Source organism: Schistocerca americana, chromosome 6, assembly GCF_021461395.2.
Source record: "Schistocerca americana isolate TAMUIC-IGC-003095 chromosome 6, iqSchAmer2.1, whole genome shotgun sequence".
NCBI classification, from domain to species: Eukaryota; Metazoa; Arthropoda; class Insecta; order Orthoptera; family Acrididae; genus Schistocerca; species Schistocerca americana.
In genome coordinates, this window is record NC_060124.1 from 395,358,533 (window position 1) to 395,378,148 (window position 19,616).

General features: G+C 42.1%; 1 protein-coding gene across 1 annotated transcript in view; it reads right to left on the reverse strand.

Annotated features, from left to right (window-relative positions):
- Positions 1-19,616, reverse strand: part of LOC124620165 (neural-cadherin-like) — a 182,463-nt gene that overhangs the window by 51,482 nt on the left and 111,365 nt on the right. Inside the window, exon 8 of the mRNA XM_047146834.1 lies at positions 9,980-10,173. Coding sequence (XP_047002790.1) covers positions 9,980-10,173 — 194 coding nt within the window. The remainder of the gene's footprint in view (positions 1-9,979; positions 10,174-19,616) is intronic.

The window sequence follows — 19,616 nt, forward strand, 5'->3', positions numbered from 1 at the left end:
GGGAACTGGAGAACACAATATCATACAGGTAGCTAACAGACCCAAGCATGGAGACAGTGAATTGCTCCAAAAATTGTTGGCAAATAGCAGGGGTGCTAGCAAAGCTGAATGGCAGGCACTGGTATTGCTATAACCCAAAGAGGGTATGCACTACAAGGATATGTTTGGAATCATCATCTAGATGCAGTTGAAAGTATGCATGTGAACAATCTATTTTGGAAAAATACTAGTGAAGAAATTGAAAAATAAATGATTGTTGGAAGGATTGTCTCAGTGTATAGGGAAGTCAAAACAACCTTCAGTGAAACTAAAAGCAAGGTTTCTAACATTAAGAGTGTAATGGGAATTCCAATGTTAAATGCAGAGGAGAGAGCAGATAGGTGGAAAGAGTAGATTGACTGCCTCTGTAAGGAGGAAGATTTGTCTGATGTAATAGAAGAAGAAACAGTAGTCGATTTAGAATAGATAAGGGATCCAATATTGTAATCAGAATTAAGAGAGCTTTGGTGAACTTAAGATCAAATAAGCCAGAAGGGATATATAACATTCCACCAGAACTTCTACAATCATTGGGTGAAGTGGCAGCAAAATCACTATTCACATTTGTGTGTAGAATATATGAGTCTGGCAACAAACCATTTGACTTTCAGAAAAATATCATTCACACTATTCTCAAAACTGCAAGAGCTGACAAGTGTAAGAATTATAGCACAATCAGCTTAACAGCTCATGCATCCAAGTTGCTTACAAGAGTAAGATACAGAAGAATGCAAAAGAAAACTGAGGATGTGTTAGATGATGATCAGTTTGGCTTAAAGGCCAAAGGTGAACATTGCAGTTGATAATGAAAGCAAGGCTAAGAAACATCAAGTCAGGTTCACAAGATTTACCAATGTGAAAAAAGCATCTGACAATGTCATATGGTGCAAGATGTTCAAAATTCTGAGAAAAATAGGGATAAGCTATAGGGAGAGATGGGTAATATACATAGAATATGACAAGAACCAAGATGGAATAATAAAAGTGGACAACCAAGAACGAAGTGCTCGGATTAAAAAGGATATGGAGACAGGGATATAGTCTTTCACCCTACTGTTCAATATGTACTTTGAAGAAGCAATGAAGGAAATGAAAGAAAGGTTCAGGAGTGGAATTAAAATTCAAGGTGAAATGATATCCATGATATGATTTGCTGATGAAATTTCTATCCTGAGTGAAAGTAAAGAAGAATTGCAAGATCTACTGAATGGTAAGAATGGTCTAATGAATACTGAATATGGACTGATAATATACTGAAGAAAGATGAAAGTAATGAGAAGTAGCAGAAATGAGAACAGTGAGAAACTTAATATCAGGACTGATGGTCACGAAGCAGATGAAGTTAAGGAATTCTACTACCCAGGCAGCAAAATAACCAATGACGAATGGAACAAGGAGGACATTGAAAGTAGAATAGCACTGGTAAAATAGGGCATTCCTGGCCAAGAGAAGTCTACTAGTATCAAACATGGGCATTAATTAGAGGACTAAATTTACGAGAATGTACGTTTGGAGCACATCATTGCTTGGTACCAAAACACGGAGTGTAGGTAGAAAAACTGGAACAGAAGAGAATCAAAGCATTTGAGATGTTGTGTTATAGAAGAATGTTGTAAATTAGGTGAACTGATAAGGTAAGGAATGAGGAGGTGTTGCACAGAATCAGAGAGGAAAGGAATATGTGGGAAACACTGACAATGAGAAGGGACAGGATGATAGGAAATGTGTTAAGATATCAGAGAATGATTTCCACGGTAATAGAGGGTGGTGTGGAGGCAAAAACTGTGGAAGATGACAGAGATTGGAATACATCCAGCAAATAATTGAGGACATAGGTTGCAAGTGCTACTCTGAGATGAAGAGGTTGTCACAGGAGAGGAATTCATGGTGGGGTGCATCAAACCAGTCAGAAGACTGATAACTCAACTATTCCCTAGAAAGCCATGCAAAGAGTTCATCCTGACAGGGTAAGGGACTGATATCAATAACAGACTGTGAATTTACAGACTTTTTAAAATCTCCGCAGAGCTGAAGTTTGCCATTAGGTTTTGTGACAATTAACAACAGAGTAGACCATTCACCAGAGGACACAGGTGTGAGAACATCCAAGGCCATAATTCAGTTGAGTTCTGATCTGACTTGCTCTCCTAAAGCTATTGGGAAAAAAATACAACAAGGGTACACCATTAGATTCACATGAACCTTGAAACTGGTACACCCTAAACCTTCTGAAAACTGAGGAAAATTCCAAGCAGACTACTGACTGTTGTTGGTAGGGAACTTGATCCAGTACCAGATGTACTTCATCAGAACCTAATTTATACATTATTAGACTATAAAACTGTCCCAATATGGGTACCTGTTGTTTGTTGTAACTCACCAACTGATGAGAGAAAGGTGCAATAGCAGTGATCCAGTGTCCACATAGGTTTGAGAATTTACCAAAGTTTGTTTACGGCTACCACCACTTGGGAAACACAGTTCACATCCATGTTCATGTCTGATGAAGGAAGTTGGAAGTTGCACACAGAAACAGTTTGGCCTTTTTGTTTTTACAATAGTTGCACATTTTGGGCACGTGGCCCGCTCAAGCTGAACAGAATAATAAGGACATGACGGGAGACGAGCATGCAGCTGTTGTTGTGCTGTTGCCTGCTGTGGAGATAGCAATTGCATGGCCACAACATCATCCCTCCCCCACCCCTCCCATGAACTGAGGAGAAGCAACGGTGGCTACTTCACACTAAGCTTCTGTCTGCCTTCCTGCTTCCCTTAGGTACTGCAAAAAAACAGGGCAGTGTTCAACACCTCTGTGAGAGAGGGCTTTTCACATTGTGAAGTATGTTCCCAAACTTCTCTATCAGGGACCAAACATATTATAGTCATCAAATCAGCATGTGAGTTGCAGTAAGCTTCAGTAGCAAACTGGCAGTGAAGGCTAAGCCCAAGAAGTTCCACTGCCCAAGCTTTATACAACTGTTGCAGCTGTTTTTGACAATGGTAGAATTCAATGTGAGCACCAATAACATGACTACATTTGCAGTGACAAGTAGAGTGTAACTAACATATTTTATCAAAAGAGTGACTGGCAGGTTCCGAAAGAGGAGCTAGCTGGCACAAAAGGTGATAAACATGAGGGTAAATCCATGACAGAAAGAAAGCCTTATGTACATTAGGGTCGGTGACACCAAAAGCTTGAAAATGTTGCTGAAGGTGTTTTTCATATGCATCCCAATCTACTGCATTCTACTTGTCATACGGAGGAAACAATGGGGGTTGCAGCAAGGGTGCTGAACCCTGGCTTGCCAATAATGCTACCAAATTTTTTACAGACAAACTGCTGTTGGTTGATGAGAGCTCACTACTGTTCCACTAGGGATTGAAGGATTTCTTCAACTGATGCATTGGCCATAGTGAACCACAAAATGAAACAAGTGGAGCAGAATTCTATCCCTACCATTAAAATTATTATAACACTGCACAAACACAAATTCGGAATACCCACCAACCAACTTCTATTTCACTTCCACATGAAAGAATGTACTAAGACACTGAAAGACATAGTAATCAGAACAAACACACATAATTAAGGAGTACATTAAGGCACAATTTAACAGTGAAGTTTACATTTGTCATAAAAATTTTAGAATGGCCCAATGCCAGTTTATATAAGGCTGTTTCGCACATGGTACAGAACTTGCTGCACTGTCTATGCTGACATGAGGCCAGCATGGTCGTGCATGCTTTTTAATAATGCATGCTCACTGTACAGAATGACAGCTGCTAAAATATTTAAGATTTAAGACAAAGTCATTGTTTCAAAATATAAGCGGCAATCTGCTGGGATGGATGGTGGGGGTAAGGCAGAGGCACGGGACATGGAAGGGGAGGAATAGCTGGATAGGCGTGGAGGATGGAGGAAGATGCTGTGCTGCCTGTGGCAGCATGCAAGGATAAGGTGAGGTCATGACAGAGCTGCTAGGTGAGGTATCGGGAGCTGTATGGTGGGAGAAAGAGGGGCTGGGGGGGGGAGGAGGGGGAGGGGAGAAAAGCGGAGAAGAACTAGTAGGTGCACTGGTTGGATAGAAGGCACATGTAGTGCTGGAGTGGGAGCAGGAAAGGAGATAGGTAGGTGAAGGCTGTCAATTATCAAAATACCTAGGAATTACAATTATGAACTTAAACTGGATTGATCACATATATAATGCTGTCAAGAACACGAGCTAAAGAGTGTATTATATTAGCAGAATGTTTAAAAGATACAATGGGTCTACTAAACAGACTACTTACACTATGCTTGTCCATCCTATGCTAGAGTACTGCTTGTGGTATGGGATCCTTACTAGATGGGATTGATGGAGGACATCAAAAATTCATTTTATATTATCATGAAGTAGGGGAGATAGTGTCACAGATGCGATAAAAAAAAGCAAGTGGGTGTGGCAATCTTAAGTATAAAGGCATTTTTCACTGTGGCGAGATCTTTTGAGGAAATTTCAATTCCCAGCTTTCTCCTCTGAACATGAAAATATGCAATTATAGCCAACATACATAGGGAGATATGATCATCATAACAAATAGAGAAAGATGTAAGTGTTCATATTTCCCATGGGCTGTTACAAAGTGAAATGGTAGAGAAATAGTCTGAAGGTGGTTTAATAATTTTCAGCTTAACAGCCATGTCCCATCGACATTCTGCCATGATATTTCAGTCCAGATACATCTGGCCATCTTCAGATGAGTAGACAACTATTGAGGAGCCCAGGTGCATTCACAATATTTATGCTGAATCTTGAATATGCAAAATGTACTGGCATCATCTGGCACATGTGTGGGCCAGCCGTGTTGTGTATGCTGCCCTCAGTGGTGGAAATGAGAGATGATCCAGTCATTGAGTATCAAATGACCCCATCAATTCTACTGTGACTGGATAATTTTAATTATAGTATTGCATGGGACATTCAATGGAATACACAAGAACAAAACTTTTAGCTCTAGTTTCCAGTTTTTGGGTTTCAGTAATCAAAGAATCTACATCTACATCTACATTGATACTCCACAAGCCACCCAACGGTGTGTGGCGGAGGGCACTTTACGTGCCACTGTCATTACCTCCCTTTCCCGTTCCAGTCGCGTATGGTTCGCGGGAAGAACGACTGTCTGAAAGCCTCCGTGCGCGCTCTAATCTCTCTAATTTTACATTCGTGATCTCCTCGGGAGGTATAAGTAGGGGGAAGCAATATATTCGATACCTGATCCAGAAACGCACCCTCTCGAAACCTGGACAGCAAGCTACACCGCGATGCAGAGCGCCTGTCTTGCAGAGTCTGCCACTTGAGTTTATTAAACATCTCCGTAACGCTATCACGGTTACCAATTAACCCTGTGACGAAACGCGCCGCTCTTCTTTGGATCTTCTCTATCTCCTCCGTCAGACCGATCTGGTACGGATCCCACACTGATCAGCAATACTCAAGTATAGGTCGAACGAGTGTTTTGTAAGCCACCTCCTTTGTTGATGGACGACATTTTCTAAGCACTCTCCCAATGAATCTCAACCTGGTACCCGCTTTACCAACAATTAATTTTATATGATCATTCCACTTCAAATCGTTCCACACGCATACTCCCAGATATTTTACAGAAGTAACTGCTACCAGTGTTTGTTCCGCTATCATATAATCATACAATAAAGGATCCTTCTTTCTATGTATTCGCAATACATTACATTTGTCTATGTTAAGGGTCAGTTGCCACTCCCTGCACCAAGTGCCTATCCGCTGCAGATCTTCCTGCATTTCGCTACAATTTTCTAATGCTGCAACTTCTCTGTATACTACAGCATCATCCGCGAAAAGCCGTATGGAACTTCCGACACTATCTACTAAGTCATTTATATATATTGTGAAAAGCAATGGTCCCATAACACTCCCCTGTGGCACGCCAGAAGTTACTTTAACGTCTGTAGACATCTCTCCATTGATGACAACATGCTGTGTTCTGTTTGCTAAAAACTCTTCAATCCAGCCACACAGCTGGTCTGATATTCCGTAGGCTCTTACTTTGTTTATCAGGCGACAGTGCGGAACTGTATCGAACGCCTTCCGGAAGTCAAGAAAAATAGCATCTACCTGGGAGCCTGTATCTAATATTTTCTGGGTCTCATGAACAAATAAGGCGAGTTGGGTCTCACACGATCGCTGTTTCCGGAATCCATGTTGATTCCTACAAAGTAGATTCTGGGTTTCCAGAAATGACATGATACACAAGCAAAAAACATGTTCTAAAATTCTACAAGAGATCGACGTAAGAGATATAGGTCTATAGTTATGCGCATCTGCTCGACGACCCTTCTTGAAGACTGGGACTATCTGTGCTCTTTTCCAATCATTTGGAACCCTCCGTTCCTCTAGAGACTTGCGGTACACGGCTGTTAGAAGGGGGGCAAGTTCTTTCGCGTACTCTGTGTAGAATCGAATTGGTATCCCGTCAGGTCCAGTGGACTTTCCTCTATTGAGTGATTCCAGTTGCTTTTCTATTCCTTGGACACTTATTTCGATGTCAGCCATTTTTTCGTTTGTGCGAGGATTTAGAGAAGGAACCGCAGTGCGGTCTTCCTCTGTGAAACAGCTTTGGAAAAAGGTGTTTAGTATTTCAGCTTTACGCGTGTCATCCTCTGTTTCAATGCCATCATCATCCCGTAGTGTCTGGATATGCTGTTTCGAGCCACTTACTGATTTAACGTAAGACCAGAACTTCCTAGGATTTTCTGTCAAGTCGGTACATAGAATTTCACTTTCGAATTCACTGAACGCTTCATGCATAGCCCTCCTTACGCTAACTTTGACATCGTTTAGCTTTTGTTTGTCTGAGAGGTTTTGGCTGCGTTTAAACTTGGAGTGGAGCTCTCTTTGCTTTCGCAGTAGTTTCCTAACTTTGTTGTTGTACCACGGTGGGTTTTTCCCGTCCCTCACAGAAATATGTCTTGCCAATAATCTTATAAATCGTGACAAGGGCTTTCATCTGGACAAAAACTGGAAACCTACAACCAAACTTATCCAGTCACAGCACAATTGATGGGGTCATTCGATACTCAATGATTAGATCATCTCTCACTTCCACTACTGAGGGCAGCATACACAACTTTGCTCTCCCACGCATGTCTTCACCTGACACATGTACTGAAAGATTCCAGCACGTTTCACATGTGCGAGATTCGGCATAAATACCATGATGTGCCTGGGCTCTACAGTATTTGTCTACTCATCTCAAGATGGTTGACATCTCTGTGCTGAAATTTCGTGGCAGAATGTTGACGGAATCTGGCTGCATACCCAAAAATTATTAGAAGAAGAAATATACCAGAAAAATTTCAGAAGTTACAACCTGAAGGTGGTTTGAAGAACCCTCTGCCAGACAGTAAAGTGAGAATTGCAGAGTAATCATTTGGACGAAGATGTACAGGACTGGAGTTAGTGAAGGGTGAGGCCAAGGGAGGGGGGGGGGGGTACAGGAACTTAAGATATGTTGTAGGGAGAGTTCCCACCTGTGCATGGAGTTAGTGAAGGGTGAGGCCAAGGAGGGTACAGGAACTTAAGATATGGTGTAGGGAGAGTTCCCACCTGTGCATTTCAGAAAAGTTGGTATTGGTAGAAAGAATCCAGATGGTGCAGGCTGTGAAGCAGCTATTTAAGTGAAGCACATCATGTTGGGCAGCATGCTCAGCAACTTGTTTGTCCAGCTGACTCTTAGCCAGAGGTTGGTAGTGGTCATTCATGTGGACAGACATCTTGTTTGCTATCATGCCCACATAGAAAGTGGCACAGTAGTTGCAGCTTAGTGGTAGAGCACATGGCTGTTTTCAGGGTCGTCCTGCGCATGATGGGATAAGAAATGCCTGTGACAGGGCTGTAGTAGGTGGTAGTGGGAGGGTGTATGGGACAGGTTTTGCATCTATGTCTATTGTAGGGTTATGAGCCCTGAGGCAAGATGGTGGGAGCAGGGGTGGAGTAGGAATGGACAAGAATATTGCAAAGGTTCAATGGGTGGCAGAATATTTCTGTGGGAAGTCTGGAGCATCCTCATCCACCCCTAACATTCTATTTCTCTCACTCACTGGCTCATATCTACTCCTTACTCTCCACCCTCCCCCCTACCCCTAACCCCACCCCACCCATCACAGCAGATTTGTGCTCAAGTCAGACGCAGTCAGGCCCCTGCACCCGGAGACAGTGGCTGTGTGTGTGTGTGTGTGTGTGTGTGTGTGTGTGTGTGTGTGAGTGGGGGGGGGGGGGATTTTCTTCTATGTAGTAGATAGAGTTGTAAATCAGATATGATTTCAGTTTGCAATGTAAATTAATTATTTTTTTAGTGCTGTATTTTTCAGCAACACAGGTTTATTGAACATTAATTAAGTACAAACAAATCACAGAAAACATTAAATTGTGACACTTCTTGGAACAAACGAAAAAAAAAAAGTCTTCTGGAGAAGGACACTTCTGGCTATTAAAGTACTCTGGAGATTTGCTGAATAACTCAGACATTTGTGCTTACCACTGTTACATTGACAGGCTGGAAAGCACTTTAATATAAAACATACTGTTTGTGCATGAACATGCTGTCAATGCACTCACAATAGGCACAACACATGGCCAAAGAGAGACCTCACCACATTAGGAAAAAATACATGTTTGTGTGCAAGTCAAATGTTGAAAGTGGGGATAACAGAGTGCAATGCAATACCCACAAAGTAGCCGAAGTGTTGCAAGGCCATTGTAAATAAGCATACAGTAGCCATCAGTGAGCTGCTGTTATTTACTCATGCGACCTGGTGCTGGCAGATGTATCACTCCACACTGCACCAAGTGACCTCGCTGTATACATTACAAAGATTGATCCATTGATACATCAAGCATTGAATTACAAGATCCCTTTCCTCTTAAATATGACCATAGTCAGAGTTGTCTTGGCCAGTATGGCGGTGGAAGTCATGGAGCATGCTGCAAAACTGGCGGTGCAGCTACTGATGCTGCTAATGGTAGAAGACCACTCCCATGCCTGGTGGTGGAGATGCAGGAGGTGATAGTATGTCTGACTTGCAACTTGCTGAATGAACTGTGAGTCTGACATCAGATGTGGCACACATTGGAGGACTTCTCATGTGATGTCAGGTCCAGATCCATTGTGCTGATGTATGACAGCTGGGAATACCAGGTGTCCATCACCGGGGATGTCATGGAACCAGGCACTTCACATGCTTCTATCAGTCCTTGGAGTGGGTGAGATGGGTTATCCCAATGGTGAGGCAGATCCGGAGCCAGAGCTTGCTTTGGATTGTCAAAAGAGAACCAGTTCCAGTGCCAGCAAAGGATGCCTCTGGATGTGGCCACTTGGATCAGCTGGTTCCCTTGCCCAGTAGAGATGTAGATACATACCCAGACATGTATATGTTTGAATATAAGCACTCAGATAGGATGCCCATCTTAAAAGGAGTACCTTTTTTTTTCTTCCAGCATTGATGGAGGCAGCAAGAAACCTAGCAAGGAATGATGATGGCAGAAGCTAGACTGGGTTTCAGTCTTGCAACAGTGTTGCCCATTATAAGGATAGAAAAATCATTGTAGAATCAACAGAAGTGGATGTCAAGGTTGTATCAATCTATGTCTTAAATTTTCTTTCACACAGTTAGATGCTGGGTGAAATGGAGGTGTGGTAACATGTTTAATTTCATTCTGGGTGAAAACCAGCAAAAATAACTGGTGGATCATTATCTGTGATAAGTGTTCCTGGTGCTAATTCAATCAAAAATATTTACAAAGGGCTTAGTGGTATCTTTTTGTACAGGTCTGTTGAATTTTTATTTTGTGAGTGAAATAAGAATATGTGTCTATCAAAGTCAGCCACATAATGCCATGGAATGGGCCCACTAAATCTGCATGACCTCAGTTTCACAGCTGTGTAGACGTAGGCCATGGCTGGCAAGCTTGAGATGGTGCAGATTGCTGCAACTGCCAAGGTGAGTGGTGCAGACTGCTGCCACTGCCAAGCTTGGGGTTTTTGAGCCATGTGCACTATATCTTGATCGACTTTTAGCCTATAGACATGATTTGGGCCAGATTCTTCATTCTGGTAATGCTACAACGGAACCAATGCATGAGCTTTAACATACAGTACCATAGGACCTCCAAAAACACTAGTGAGACTAGTAATCATTCTGTTTCAATAACAGGACACCTTTGAAAAGATGAAGGACATGGCATCTTGGTGGTGGAGGTTAAGGGGGGGGGGGGGGGGTGAGGCTGGAAAATTGGAAAATGGGTATGGGGCAGCTGGTTAGTACTAACTGACAAACCTGTCTCAAAGTGGATCTTTTTGTGTGGCTCCTGTGACATGTATAGAGGCGATAGGAAACTCTTCCAATGATTGTTCCAATTGTGAACCAATGTGGGGACAGCATTGTTCAACAAATTCCTTATCTGGACACCTACGAAATCTTGACAGTGCATTGGTATTCCTTTGCTGAGCTGATGTATGATAGTGACTGGAATATTGGTAATTTTATAAGAAAAGAGCACAGTGTTGTAGCCTTCAAAATGTCCATTCAGGCAACTTTCACTTAGTGCCAGTTATGGTCAACAGAGTCTTATGATCTGTGACAAGATCAAATTGGTTGCCACAGAAGAAACTGATGAACTTCTGGGTATCAACTGTAATTGCCAGTGTCTCCTTTTTTATCTGAGAATGATGTTGTCCCATGGTCAGTGTAATGAAGGTGAACATAACAGGCCACTCCGAACCATGTGAATATTTACGTGACAGTATGTCTCCAGTGCCACAAGGTGATGCATCTGTGGCTAACAGGAGCGATACATGAGGCTTGCAAGAAGTTAGGTGTAGAGGAGTTTACAGGTATCACTTCAGCTTAAGAAATGTGTGGTGACAATGTGAAGGCCACTGGTAAGAGGTCCCTTTTCTCTGCAGTTTTGTCAATGAATGGCCTATCATCAACTTTGGTTTAAGAACAATGGTTAAAGGTGATGCCAATGCAGTATAAGAAATCTGGGACAGCACTTCCAACTCCTCTAAGTGATCCAGTTCTGCTTTAACTTCATCCTGTAAGGATAAGGTATCAGTCAGGCATTGAAAAATTTAGATACTGCTGACTATTTTACTGCCATAAAGGTAAAAAAATTAGAAGCCATTTTCAGGACTGGAGGAACCAAGGGAGACCTACAGAATCCATTTCTGCATATGGAATTGTTTATTGAATTGCTTGGACCAAGTGTGTATAGAAAATCCAAATGCTGTATACACACTGAGGCCAAAAGTATTTTTCACTGAGGGTTCTGTGATGGTAAAGAAAAGAAGGCTTCTGGTTAGTTGCTCATACATTAATTTCAGAACTGTTTGTCCTATTGTTAGAATTTCATGGTAAGCATAAGTCTACAGATAAGCAGCCACTGATTTTAATGATGAAGACCACAATCAGAGATATACAGGCTGATTAGTAATTGAGACGAGGGCCCTGTATCAAAAAGGAATACAATTGTAATACCATGAACAGTGTAAGGCAGTGAGATGCTACCCTTGAATCTGTGAAGAAGTTTATTTGCATTGGTGCACTCAACTGCTGATGGCTTGGTTGGCTCTGAAAAACACCTGCTATGTGACCCAGGTGCAAATTCTGTTGTTAGACATTACAATGTGGGTAGCATGTAAAGAAAAACAAATAAGACAGCTGGGCAGTCAATGAAAATCTTGTCTAGAGTGAGGTGAAAAATAAACTTGGTGCAGGGTTTGATGTCTAATCTGTTGAGTGAGGGCTATTCCACTTCCACAAGCACTGTCCTACATTTTTGCAATTTCACCCTCAGACAAACTGAGGCATGCTACATTTGCCAATAGATGACAGTTCTGATATACGATACTCTGTGGAAAGAGCAGCCTGATATAATTGTGAAACCTTGAAAGCCAAAGGCAATATATGAAACTTCAGCTAAAAATGAGGATCTGATTGTCTGCTGCTAATATGATCACCATGTCAGGGATTATTGATTCTGTGTATAATAACACACAATAACATGTAAACTGGAATTATCTACTCAGGTGTTGTAGGTCTGCCATCTGTGATGCAGAACTGTCTGATGTTGCCTTCTTATGTAGGAGGAACTCTAAATGAGCAGCCAACACATGCATTTTTGTTGCATCATTTTAACTTTAAAGTGAATTGATATAAGTTAATGACAGCAGTGATCGTTCAGGCATAGGGGCCAACTTCTGCATAAGATAACAGAAATGTTCTTTTGTAGGTAATAGCAAACTCACTATCTCTCAGGGCATTTAATGACACTTGCCTGGAAATGAAGTGCTAAATGCTCTTGGTACACTTCCCAGTCTTCTTGAACTTCATTAAACAACTGGAAGGCCAGTACTGCCAGAAGCAAATGTAGAGATGCCAGATTTTTCAGCTTCTGTACGAGCTCATGCTGCTGACTGAGCTATTGTTTCTAGAGCTCAGAAAAATCAGTGTCCGTCATGGTTCTAACATTTGGCAGGTGGTCTTATAAGCCATATTCTGTAATGGAGTGGGCTGTAGCTCCAAACAACCTTCATTGCCACTGTTGTATGTCTGCTTCATCCCCAATATACTTTACTGAACACAAATCAAGTACAAATAAATCACAGAAAGGAATAGTTTGTCTCTTTCTTGAACTAAACAAAACAAAAGACTTGTAGAGGTGGATACCTCTTGACTATTAAAATGCCTCTGGAGATTTACATAGTAGCTCAAAGTGTTGATGCTTGAGAATACTGTAACTTTAGGAGGCTGTGAAGCACCCTAATAAGAACCACTATCTAAGTGCACACACAAGCCATTGGTGCACTTGCTGTAGCCACAACACGTGATAAAATGGAGTATGGAGACCTCATTGCATCAGAAGAATGGATATGTCCATGTGTAAACCACATGTTGACTGGTGGGAATCGCAGAGTCCAAATCGATATCCAGCAAACAGCCGAGTATCACAAGGTACTTATTGTAAACTGATAAATAAGTCCATCAAAAAGCATGTAGTGGACATAGAGAGCTGGCATGAGAGGCTGAGATGGTTCATGACAGCCCTTAAATCTGCAGCTGTTGTCTACCTGTGTAACCTGACACTGGGAGACGTATCATTCTGCACCACATCTAGTGACCTCGACAGCAGAATGTGTAATTATATGAACTGATCCATTGATACATCCAGTGGGATTATAAGAATTATCTATTAAATTCTTTACATCATTGGGTAGATGGTCAAAGATTTTTATGGTTGAATACCCATTCCTTTATGTGCCACATTAATGCTTAGTCATGTATAGTGTAAAAAATTTCTCCTCCTAATATTATATTTATGAATGTTGCAGTAACATTCATGAATGTTACTGCAAGTTTCAAACTGTGGCTGATAACTGGTAGTTTCTTCCTTATGGAGGAAGGTGGTGGTGGCGGAGGTGGCCATGGAGGAGGGGGGGGGGGGGGGGGGGGGTGATGGGTTGCAGAAGGTTGAATAAGGTACTGTCACAGATTACTCAAGCCCCAGGATAGGGGACCACTATGGGTTGGCCTTTCTAAGCGACCCGTCCTTTCATTTTAACATTCTTTAACTTAAGTCAAACCACACCACCCTCCTCCTAGAAGAAGAAACCACCAGTTCAAAAGGCTAGCATGGCGTATGTGCTTTCATATGTGTCTGTCAACAAAATTCAATATTTCATTTCTGAAAGTAAGTACTGATGAGCAATTTTGTCTCATAATTTATTAATCCTTGTGTGGGCATGTCCTCGTGTGTCAACCACAAATGAAATTGTTTTCCACCATCTCATTGTTGTTTCACAACTGTGAGCCCACACATGATTCTCCATTACTGCTTCAGTTAACACAGTGATAAATTGTGTTGTCATACATCCAAGTGAGCAGCAGTAATATAAAATATACAGCACGGATAGTAAATTTTTTCTCGTCTGGCTCAGGTGAGAAAAAATTTACTATTCATGCAAGAAAATGACCCCAGATTATGAGCTAGCAGCACAGTCCCATAACAAGGCAGCTGTCTACTAGCTAAATGGTAACTGAAAAAGAGATTGGTTGGAATCTGATGCAAATGCGCTGTTTGAGGCTTCGAGTGGGTAATTACTGTGGGGTAACACATCTGCCTGTGGCAACATTGTGATACAATGAAAGTTTATTTCCTTACTTTTTAACTAAACAGTGCTTTAGCTCATATTATGTAAGTTTATTTTATCATTGTTTAAGCAAAGTAAGATTAAACTGTGATTTTGCTCATACACGTATACCTTGGTATTGTTAAGACAGTGTGGTATCCAAGACTATTAAATCTACGCACTGAGCAGCAGCACGCTTCATTATACCCAACTGAGAAACGCATCATTGGCTGCACTTCTCCATTGGGGCCCACTGTTTAACACCGCAGGCTGCCTTCATGCATGTGCACTTCAAACCACAGTGATTGGTCAACCATAAAACTCAGTGACTGGCCACTCAGAATATACAGTAGCCCCAGCCACTGGCTCCATTAACTATGGAGCCTTATTTAACACTACTACTGATGACTTCAAGCCAGTTCTCATTGTGCTATGTTCCACTCCACAACTCGGAAGTTCTGTGCTGTGGTGGATCTGCTGTTTGATGTTGATTGGCCTGTGCTCTGGACTTAGAATCCGAATGTCATATTGGAACTTGGACTTCAACGTTCACTAGGCTCAATATGTCAACGAGCTTGTGATTTATGCCGGAATTCTGCATTTCAGTTGTACTTCATGGAGGTTGGTGTAACCACCATAAATTCATATAATTTTCCATAAAGTGTTCATCTACAACTTAGTGCTTGGTAACAGAATTACTTGTATTAGTGTTGTATAAATAAACTGTAGAACAGTGATGTATTTGTTGTGTTATTACTGGTTATTACACAATAAAATGGCGATGAGATAGCAACCATCTACACTGGCAGCTCTACTCACGCAAGTTATTCATCAGCCGGAAGAGAGCCAGATGCTGCTACTAAACACCCTCCAACACTTTTTCAAAGCTTACTGCAAAATCAAGTAACACACCAAGTGCTGACTTTTCCTTCCTTTGATGAGGCTTTAGACAATTGTTACCCCTAAAAGTAAGGAGTCCTATGCAAAAGAAATGTTCATCTGGTGTACTCCAAACAGGGATTTCCAGCTTGAGGCACTTCAACTCAAAGACCTGTCATTAGACAAAGTTTTGGACTTAGCACAAATCTTTGAAGTGACCTGAGCAGCAGGCAAGAAACTGGAGTCTTGGATTGACGTAGCAGCCATTAATGTAAACACACCCGAGCCAGTAGCCAATGGCCACGCTAGTGGTGATTTGGATGTACAAACAGTACAGCCGAGATGCCATACCAATAACTACCAATGTCCTCCAATCTGTTTGAGCTGATTAAAAAGGTCTTGGGAACCAAAACGATTGCCGCCATGTCCAGATTTTTTAAAAAACATCAATGTGAAGACTACCCTGACTGATGGGCCTGTTGCCAAAACTGTTCTGCTACTGGCCATTTGGTTTCTGTCTGTTGTAAGTTCCATCAGGCCAGACAGCCTCCTGCCCAACAGATGGATATTAATCTGTAGCCACTATAGACCATCAAGAGACCTCCAATAAACTCTCCATAAAGTGCAAATTGCAGAGAAACCAGTTCAATTACAAGCAGACAGTGATGCAGCCATGAGCATTCTAAATTGTAACACCTATTTGAAACCTGGGGCTCCTCCCTTGCAAGAAACAAAGAGATAAATAACGGCATATAATAAACATACCACCCCAGTATGTGGTCAGGTCAAACTGCCAATGACATATCATAATGTCACCTGCCACATTACCTTCTTAGTTTTTAACAGTGATTCTGCTGAGAACTTATTTGGACTTGGCTCTTTTCAGAAATTTGGAATTTCAATAGACGATTCTGTGAATTTGGTGTTCGAAGATGTTCTGTACTTGGACCTAGAGATGCTTCACCAGAATTATGAGGACCTATTCACCCCAGAACTCAGCACCACAGAGGACTTTGAGGCACACATTGCACAGAAACATAATGCTCAGCCTTGGTACTTTCGAGCCCGTGCTGTTTTGTTAGTTGTCAGAGACCAAGTAAAGAAAGAGTTGGATCGCATAATTGCAATTGTATTTCAAGAACCTACTCCTTCTAGTCTATGGGATACCACATGAGTCACAGTGCAATAGCCATTGAGGAAGATCTGCCTGTGCAGCAATTTTAAAGTAATTGTCAATGCCCAGTCAGAGATTGAAACATATTCTATTCTGAAGCAGGAAGAATACTGTCATAATTGAAAGGTGGAAACTGCTTTTCTAAAACAAATCTCGTGGATGCATACTTCCAATTTCCCCTTGATACAGAATCTCAACAGTTTCTTACACTTAACATACCACGCAAGCTTTATCGTTTGAAATGCCTGTTTGGTATAGCAAGTGCCCCCACAATTCATCAACTGTTTTTGGAACAATTAGTACTCAAAGTGGATGGATGGACTAACTATTTAGATGACATCACTGTAACAGGGAGAACCATAGAGGAACACCCTTTCAATCTGAAATCTTTATTCAGCGTCTTAAGGGCGGCTGGCCTAAAATTCAGAAAAGAAAAATGTTGTTTTTTTCCACCCTCAGATTGAGTACTTCAGCCGCATCATTTCCAGCTCAAACTTTCGTCCTCTGGATAATCAAGTCGAAGCCATAATGAAACTTCCTAGACCGACAATGCTTAAGCAACTTTGTTCCTTTCTGGGGAAGATATCATATTATCAAAAGTTCTTACCCGCAGCAGCAACAGAAACCGCTCCCTTGTCCCAGTTATGCAAAAAAAGAGGTGCCTTTCCAGCAGACACGAGCCTGCAAGCATGCCTTCCACAGATTGAAATCCCAGTTGTTGAAGGACCTGTGCCTCTCACATTTTGATCCTACAGAGTAGATATTTATTGCAACGGATGCATCTGATACAGGCATCAGAGCGGTCCTGGCACACAGGGAGGTGGATGGCTATGTGCATCAAAAACATTGACTGACACCCAACGCATGTACTCCCAAATATAAAAGAAGCAATGGCCATCATCTTTGCATTAAAGAAATTCCATGTATTTGTTTATGGCACAAAGTTTCACCTCGTCACCAACCATAAACTGCTGATCCCTTATTCAATCCAGCACCCAAGATTCCAGACAGGACTCCTCACCACCTCCAGCACTGGTCTTTATTTTTGGCATACTACCAGTATGAGATTAACTTCCGCAACACGACTGAACACACCAATGCTGATGCCCTCTCCTGCCTTCCATGGGTGTCCTATCCAGAGTTTGACAGAGATGAAATTCTGTGTTTTCACATCAATGAAAAGCATAAACCACATAGATTCTTTTCCCATTACCAGCTCCTGGGTCTCAGATGCTACCGGTAATGATGAGGTACTCCAACAAGTCCAGAGTCACATACTTCATGGATGGCCTGAACTACAACATCAAAAGGCTTTCACAGCATTCCGTCAGTTATTCAATGCCCTACATCGGCTCATGTTAATCGATGGAGTTATTCTGCTTATTTCCGATGAGGGACATCCATGAGTAGTCATTCCTTACTCTCTTTGTCAGCACGTCTTGCAACTATTGTACCAAGGTCACGGGGGTATCTCAAACTAAATTTCTGGTTCACAGGTTTACTTACTGGCATCAACCAGGAGATTAAATGGGTCAATCAAACGTGTCCATGCTGCCAAAGGCAGCAGGCAGCCTCACGACATTCATTTGCTTCTTGGCAACCATGTGCTAACCCTTGGGAGTGGGTACACATTGATTTCGCCGGACCAGTGCTTAATGCCTTGTTCTTGAGAGTGGTTGATGCTTATCCCAGATTTCTGTACATTGTCCAATGCAACATCACGTCTACCACCAACACCATCACAACCCTAGAAAAAAATTTTCTGACTGAAGGTCTGCCGGAAGTGCTCATAACTGACAACAGTCCACAATTCCATAGCGAGGAGTTACATGGTTTCTGTGTCCAGCATGGTGTTCACCACATTCCAATGCTCCCCTTCCATCCACACTCCAATGGAGAAGCTGAGAGGATGGTCTGCACTCTCAAAACGCAGATGAAGAAATATCTCCACAATCACTCCACCAATGCATCACTAACTTTTTTAGCTTTTTTTTTTGAGCAGTTACTGGTACCCCCCCCCCCTCCCCCTCATCAGAGACAAAAGTCCTGTGGAACTTCTTAACAGATAGCACCCCTGGACCCTCTTAAGATTTCTCATCCTAATGCCACAGCCAGCACCAGCACTGCCTGCTTCCAAGTTATGCAATGGGACCTCGGTGTGGGTGAAAGAATTTGCCCGGCAACCGACCTGGATTCCGGAAACAATAACCTAGCACTGGGGACAGGAGGTCTTCAGGGTGCAGGTTCTGTGACATGCCAATCAACTTCATCCTCCACTAGTTTCCCAACAGTTTTTTCCATCCCCCTCTCCACACCACCACTACCAGTCACCTAGTTCCTATCCTACACCAAGTCACCCAGCGAGTGTAACACCAGACTCACCATACAACCTTCACCCCTGGCCAGGGCATTTTCATCAGCATGCTCCTGTGTCCCGAGTCACCAATGCCGCTGAGGCCTTGGAGGAGGACGACATGGACGTGGTGTCCATTTGCAGCACATGTTTCCCCACTTCCTCAGGGGGGGGGGGGGGAGGGGTGTGGTATCCACCATAATTAAGTCTCTGCATCGAGCAGTGGTGTGCTCCATTACACATGGCTGAGAAACGTATCGTTGGCTGCACTTCTCCACGTGCGGCCCTCCATCTAACATCGCAGGCTGCCTTCGCGCATGTGTGCTTCAAATCACAGTCATTGGCCACCCATAACACTCAGTGATTGGGTGCCCAGAATATACAGAGATCACAGCTGTCGGCTTCATTAACTATGGAGATTTATTTAACACAGCTAGTGATGTCTTCAAACCAGTTCTCATCGTGCTCAGTTCCAATCCACAACTTGGATGTGCTACACTGTGTTGGACCTACTGTTTGATATTGATTGGGCTTGGTCCTGGACTTAGAATCTGGCTGCTATATTGGAACTTGGACTTTAACATTAACTACGCTTAGTATGTCAATGGAGTGGTGATTTCCATCAGAATTCTACATTTTACCACCATCAATTTATATATTTTTCGATAAAGTGTTCATCTACAACTTGGTGCTTGGTGTTGTGTCAATAAATGATGGAACAGTGATATATTTATTGTGTTGTTACTGGTTATAAGAGGCAGCTATTCTTTATACCTCTGTATGAGTTTCAATTGTATTTTGTTGCATTAATTTCCATTTTCACTTTAAAGGAAATGACGGCTATTCTTGTAAGTCTCAAAATGTTAGATTCACATATTTGATATTATGAAAGTTCTTATGGTCATTGCTGATGAACTATACTATATGCAACTACATCATTAAACATAATCAAGAAAAGAAACTGAT